Genomic DNA, 7,163 nt, shown 5'->3' with positions numbered 1-7,163 from the left:
CATGTTACACACTGCAGGTAGAAAGATCTTGTGGATGGAGAGGACAGGGGGGGTTGTGATCGATGGGAAGGATGATATTATTATGCCAGCAATAAAATCCAGTCCCTGGTCCTTCGCTGTGGCGCAGGCCCGGTGCCATCCCTGTGCAGAGGATGCTCGAATCAAGGGTTGTTACCTGTTGTGACCCATACAGGCATCTCCTCCTCGCTGGAATGTCCTGTACCTAAACTGCGTTGCAAATTCCCCTTGCTCTGGCTATCCTGGTCTGCTTTTTCCCCCTTGAAATAACATATTGTGGACACCAAGGGATTAGAAATGGTGGTACTTAAGAAAAAAAACCAACCACCTTGTGCCTCCTGTGACTGGAGTGGATTTGGAAGGAAAGTTTGCCTGGGACTATAGAAAAGACGAATCCCTTTTGGTGGGGATGTGGGGATGAGACAGTGATGCAGATGATGGATAGGGAAGAGGTGGATGGATGGATAGATCTATGGCTACATGGATGGATGAATATCTTTTGGAAACACGGTGTTCGTGGGTACATGCGTGCGTTGACCGTACGGTTACATTTTTCAGACATACATTAAGGGGAAGGGCTGTCACTTTTCTTGCCTAAATCCCTCGTTATCATTGGAATCAGCAGAAATTATTTCTAGTCCCCAGCACAGAAGGGTAAAGCGTTCACAGGCCATCCCTTGGTCTAACCCCGACACACTCGCACACCTCTCCCCACATCCCCTCTCCTCCAAGGGCTTCTAACCCCGGGTAGACAAACCGCCCGTCGTGTTTGTGCGGTCGAATTCACCTTTAAAGACCATGCCAGCGAAGCCCTTTAGGATCCCGTAAAATATCTTTATTATCAACCGAAAAGCAGTCGTCCAGCTTGCACAGAGATTAAGGAGAGGCTGTTCAGCGTAAAACCAGTCTGCTGACTGGGAAAGGCTCCCTTCACCCTGCTCCCCTTCCTTGAATTTCCAGCTTTTGCGCTTGTGTTTACAGGTTTTCAGAGCAGAGGTTTTGCAGGATTGCACTGGCCACCCTCTGCCTGCTCAGGGAGAAGCCAGAAGTTCAAATGATGATAGCAAAGATATTAGGAGACACATGGAGCAGGACAGGAAAAACAGCCCAAGGAAGGAAAAGCAATCTCCAAAGTGTGCTAAAGGGGGACATTCTGCTTTGTGTAAAAGAGACGGACATGTGTCCACCAAATGTTGTCTTACCGTAAAAAGGAGGGGGGGGGGGGAGAAGAAGCTTCTGACTGCTCCAAATTCTAGAAACCCCCCACCCCACCCCCAGTACCTCCGCTTTGAACCAAATTCTAGAAACACCCCACCCCACCCCCAGTAGCTCCGCTTTGAACTTTTTTTTTTTTTTTTTTTTTAATTTTTTAAAGAAGCGAGCAGGAGTATGGGGGGGGGGAATAGATGCGAGTTGGTTCAGGTGCGGACGAATTGTCCCCCCACCTCCGCTACAGATGTGGCGACTCGGCTTTCAAAAAAACAAAAACAAAACCCCAACCTCTCCTGGCTTGTTTCGGGGAGGGTGTCGTCGTCCCCCCCCCCCCCCCCCCGCCCTTCTATTTTTGCTCTATCTGCCTTATTTTGCTCTATTTTGCTTTATTTGCGCGGCCGCGGAGCCGGAGCCTCCGGCCGGGACCACCTGCCCGGCGCAGCCCCTCGCCCCCCTTCCCATGGCAGGCTCTGCTCTCCTGCCCTTCCCCGTTAACTTGTTTATTTTCCCCAAGAAAAAGGTAGCTGCCTGCCTTTTCCAGACCGATGTCACCCTTAGAGGGAGAGAAGGAAATCTGGGAGAGATATCGGTGGGTTCCATAAGGTTTGGAGGGTCCGTATGCAAACTGCAGCCTCTCTGATTATTTTTCTGTAGCACTTCAAGACAGGCTGGAGACATAACAGCGGTCATTCAGTGTCTCCATATGGTAGAAACGAACTACGGAAATAGGAGGACACTCGTTCGTATTGGAAAAAAACCCGAAACCCAAGGGAAACAAAAAAAAAAAAAAAAAAGGGGGGGGGGGGGGAACCCGGGGCAAAACCCCCGGCGTCTACACAGGCCGAAAGTACCAAAAAAGTGCACGCATTTCTCTGGCAAGCAGGTGAAAAGAATGAAAAGCAAAAGGTGTTAACAACCTGAAGAGCACAGACAGAATACAGCTAGTTGCAATGCAAAGGCGCGGGCCAGATTTGTGGCTATTTGCGAGCAGGATAAACCACACCGAATCCCCTCCACTAAACGAGCAAGAGCCTTTTTACATGGCGAAGGACAAACCCAAACTTTGTCTGAAGTACACACGTCCCCCGGCAAAGACGGGATGGAGTTTGCCTTGCAATGATAATGAATCTTTTACAGATTTTCTATTTCTCCCGCTTCTCCAAAGTTTACTTGCGGGCCTGGAAGCTGTGATGGAAATGTAATGCAATTCCGGCTCTCGGGAGGATACGAATTAGGACCTTCTAAAAGTGAGAAATAAAGCTCTGAAAGAGAGACAGACCCTCTTTCCTCCCCGCTCAGCCTTTAGCCATATCAACCCTTTAAAATAGTTTAAGCAGATAATATTTCAGAAGAACTTACTTTCAGGACTCCAGTCTATTGGCTCTCTGGACTGAAAACTGGACCCGCAAAACATGTTCCCTGCAATTGCAACGTTTATCTCATCTGGAAAAGTGCTCACCCATTGCTGCCCCTTACAAGCCAAACCAAGCAGTTAAAGTGTCACTTAACATTCTAGAGAATGTGAAATATATTGTACATTGTCAACTCCCCAAAACCATAAAACTAACTTTATGGACCTCACGTGACTTTTGAGAGCCAGTGAGGGGTATCTGTCTGAGGTCTGGGCGATTTTTACGATCTAACTTCTAGATAAAACCCTATCCATTTGACATCTAAATGTCATACCCACTTTTGGTATAGTTTGCTATTGGTAAAAAAAAAAAAAAAAAAAAAAAAAAGGAAAAAAAATATCAAGGGAAGGCGAGCAAATGGTTTGGGATCTGACAGTCCACTTCACATCCCTCTCAAAATCACTTAAGAAGTACCTAAACAGTGGGAGATTAAGTTTGGTAAGTTTTAAGCTCCAACTTTACTTGCTACGAACAAAAAGCCTAAGCTGTATTGTAGAGATGTCAGTGGCGTTTTGCCAAATCGAGCGACTTTAAACCGGAGTATCTCGTGCCTTGTTAGATTCCCTAGGTAGCGAAATGGCAACATTTGCCATCTTTGATGATGTTAAATTATCTGCAGCCGGAATGACTCGTTGTAGTAAGTGTCAGGAGTTACAGAGCTGTGAGCTGTTATTTACATGTTGAGCCAGAGACTAGGAGGTAAAAGCAGTTAAGCACAATAAACCGAGGACGAGAGGTAGCGGAGAGAGTACAGCTTAGCACGGAAATGTATTATGTATATACATGTGGTTTAGATAGATAGATAGATGTGTAATAAATATATCTCTACATACACACAGGTCTGTAATTCTATAGAACACAGGTTTACGTGGACATATATGCGGATATAAATACCTCTCGCTTTTCAAATGTGCGTGTGCGTGTGTATATCTGTGTCTGACAAATCCTGAAATGCACGTAAATCTGCCGGGGAAGCGTTTATACCGTGTTATTGCAACTTGAAGTACTTGAAACCAGTTTGTCTGATACGCTGGGGGGGGGGTAGGGGGGTGTGGGGGGGTCGGTGCTCTTTTGGGGGAGACGGCGGTTTGGAGGGCAGCGTGGAGGGTCGCGGTTTATTCCCGTGCGGTGCCTGAAGGGGATTTGATGTGAATATTTGGTGTTTCGGAGCTCGCAAGGAGCTGCCCAGGAGAGGCTGGAGCTCTTGCTGAGAGCCCCCAGCACAGGCTCAGCTCCATGCCAGGCATCGCTCCGGCTTTCGCATGGGCTGCAAGTCTCGGAGGTTGTGTATAAAGTGCAACTGGGAGGCTTTGTGAATAGGAGAAACGTTTATTTGACTTCAAGTAAAGCTACAAACAAATACAAAAAGCTTATTGGCAAAGTACTAACAGGCAGCTAGACATGACAGATGCCATTTTTACACATAACATTGCATTCACTCTGCCCACTACAAACCGTTTATTAGTCACATCAGAAATATTTCTAGTATTTACAAACATTAGAGCACTCTATTGTTGGTCCGATTTTATACATTTTTTTTAATAGTGAAGTTTACCCACGTCTAAGAGTACGTCTCGGAATTAGCCTGGGACTAGAAATCCTGGCCTGAAGTTTGAACTAAAACACAGACTGGACAATTTTAAGACAGAAAGATACAAGAGCTTTTTATTTTTTTTTTCCTTTTTTATTTTTTTTTACATTTTTGTTTGGTTTTTTTAGATTTTTTTTTTCTGCGACTGTAGTGCAGGAACCCCCGATTTTAGCTTGGGCAGAGAAGAACTCACCCAAAAGCAGTAAACTCAGGAAAGGGGAAAAAAAAAAAGCCAACAAATAAACAAACAATCGTATCTGTTCTCGATTTATAAATAAGTTATAACATTTAAAGGGCTCACATAAAACATGCTAGCTTTCCAGAAAGCATCAAGAGAGCACGGACACATACATTTATAAGAACAACAAGAGCATGAGGAGCATCTGGAAATAAAATTTAATTAAGAAAAATTAAAAAAAAAAACAAACAAAACCAAAAACCAAACCAAACCAAACCCAAACAGAACACGACATGAACTCAGTCCTGGGATAACGGTACCATACGCGTTGTTTTCGAATATCAACAACATGCCGAAAAGAAGGTGCCTCACTGTACAGTACTCCGAAACTAAGATCTGCGGCGCTTTATTTATTTATTTACGTATTTCTTTCTCGCCTCCTCTTCTTTCCTCGATATTCCTCCTCTAGAATCTATGGCTGAAAGGCGCTGCCCGCCGAGGCTAAGCTCATGCTTTTCAGTTTATTATCCTTCTTCCATTTCATCCTCCTGTTCTGGAACCAGATTTTGATCTGGCGCTCGGAGAGGCAGAGAGCGTGAGCGATCTCTATTCTCCTCCTGCGGGTGAGATATCTATTGAAGTGGAATTCCTTTTCCAACTCCAGGGTCTGGTAGCGAGTGTACGCTGTCCTCGCCCTCTTACCGTCTGGTCCAGTCATGTCTGAATAACACGGACAACAGCGGGGTTTGGGATTTTGCTTTCTGCTAGGATTTTTATTAGCCTTAAGGCTGTTTTTGAAATTTTTTTTAATACCGAGGTAAAATATTCACCTTCTTCAGGCAGCTAGGAAAGCTGCTTAGTCCCCAAATAACAGCCCCCCCCGCCTTCTTTCTCGCACACCCCCAGACACGTGTAAAACCCCCCACCCTTGGCCCCTCCAGAACCGACATTCGCGACTCAATATTCATAATTTAAATGGAGAAGCGAGGGCTTGAAATCTCCCTTTTTCGCCTCTGCCTGCGTGTTTCTGGGTCTGTTCGCAGGGGCATCAGGTTTAACGCTGCTTTCTTTTCTCTAGGAGAAAACCGGGGGGGGGGGGGGGGGGGGGGGGGCTCGCTATTCCCCGTGTATCTCCTCGCAATTTGGGGTTTGTCAAGAGCAGATTGTCAAGAAGGCACCCAGCAAAATAAGAGTAGGAAAGGACTGAGAGACCCATCTGTGCATATAATGCCATTTTAATGGTCAATTCTTTCCTTTCCTCTCTCCTCCCCCCCCCCCCCAAGGAACTCCCCCCTTCCCTCAATTTTTAAATTACCTTCTCCCACCATCCACATAGAGCTAAGAGCTTGAAATAAGCGCACATTTCGCCGCAAGAATAGCGAAACTAAAATAAAATCGCCCCCCCTCCAGGCGCCAGAGGCAGCTTTAAAGCAGCGCTCAGAGCAAGAAATACAAAAGCAAGAAATAGCTGCGTTTCTGATCAAAGCGCCTCCACGGAATAAAAGGAAGGAGAGAAAAAAAAGGGAGTGGGGTGGGGTGGGGAGGGAAAAGAGGGGCGGGGGGGGGGGGGGAAACAACCCCAAACAACCCACCACCAAAGCAAAAAAACACGAGAGGGGAGGAAAAAAAAAAAAAAAAAAGAAAAAAAAAAAGAGAGAGGGCTGTGCGGGAAGGAAAAAAACCAAACCCAACAACAACCCCCCCCCCCCCAAAAAAAAATAATCAACCAACCCAAACCCCAACGCCACCGACAAGGACGGAAAAAAGAAGTAGCCGTACCATGGCTAATGTGAAGTTTCCTCATCCAAGGGAATATCTGAGGTGCCTGCCCTTCTGTCGCTGCCGTGGAGGTCGCGATGGGCTCTGCCTGCGCTCGGGGGATGCTGCTGCTTATTGGAGTGCCCTCGTCGGCTCCCGAGGACGCGCTGGTCTCGTCTAGTTCTGTGAAATTGGTGGTGGTGGTGGTGCTGGCAGAAGTAGCTTGGTCGGAGGGGGACGGGGCGGGTTTGCTTCCATGGCTCTCGCTGTTGGAGCAGGGAAGGGAGTCGGGAGAAGATAAGGAGCAGCTAGACGCCTGTCTAAACCTGCTCTCCTGAGCTGGAGAAGGGAAACCGCGGGAGCTCTCCCCCACAGCCCCAAAGTGACTAGAGGAGGCTGAGCGGTTGATGCTAAGGTCCATCCCATTGTAGTTGTAGCCATAAGAGCTGGAATGCATGGTGCTTGAATCTCTGTAAGAACCGTTCATGGAACTGCTGGTCCCATAATTTAGTAACTGATAGTCGGGGCCATTTGGGTAGCGCCCTGAGAACGAGTTTACAAAGTAAGAGCTCATTTGGGTTATTTTGGAGGGCTTGATTTGTGGCTCGTGGTCGTTATAACCCTGTGCTTGACGATTTATGATGTATTAATGAATTATAGCGATGCACTGTACTTCGTTTTTGCTATGTATGCGGCCAAATATGGGGGGAGGGTGGGGGGTGCGTTTGGGCATCACGTGCTTTTGTTGACCAGTCGTAAATTCTCACTGATGACCTCAAGAGGTAATTCATGCTCTATGGTTACAAATAATGACGATCGCGGAGCCGGTTTTAGGCCCGAAGTCGGCGCGCGGGCGCCCCAAATCTCCCTCCCCCCCCTCCTTCCCCCCCCCCCCACCTCTTTTTTTCCTTCCCCCTCCCCTCCCCCCCCCTCCCCCCCCCTTTTTTTTTTTTTTTTTTCCTCTTTTTTTTTTTCCCGCGCCCGCGCGTGCGGG

At 47.1% G+C, this 7,163-nt stretch overlaps 1 protein-coding gene across 1 annotated transcript; it reads right to left on the bottom strand.

Annotated features, from left to right (window-relative positions):
- Positions 1 to 4,883: 4,883 nt before the first annotated feature.
- HOXB5 (homeobox B5) lies at positions 4,884 to 6,743 on the bottom strand. Its single transcript, XM_049799987.1, has 2 exons — positions 6,191 to 6,743; positions 4,884 to 5,131 (listed from the first exon to the last, which is right to left on the bottom strand). The coding sequence occupies exons 1-2, from the start codon at positions 6,741 to 6,743 to the stop codon at positions 4,884 to 4,886; spliced, it is 801 nt and encodes a 266-aa protein (XP_049655944.1).
- Between the last annotated feature and the right edge of the window lie 420 nt (positions 6,744 to 7,163).

Source organism: Accipiter gentilis, chromosome 5 (assembly GCF_929443795.1).
Source record: "Accipiter gentilis chromosome 5, bAccGen1.1, whole genome shotgun sequence".
In the NCBI taxonomy this organism is placed as follows: domain Eukaryota; kingdom Metazoa; phylum Chordata; class Aves; order Accipitriformes; family Accipitridae; genus Astur; species Astur gentilis.
Note: the sequence above shows the minus strand (reverse complement) of the source record. Positions and strands in the feature narration are given on the sequence as shown.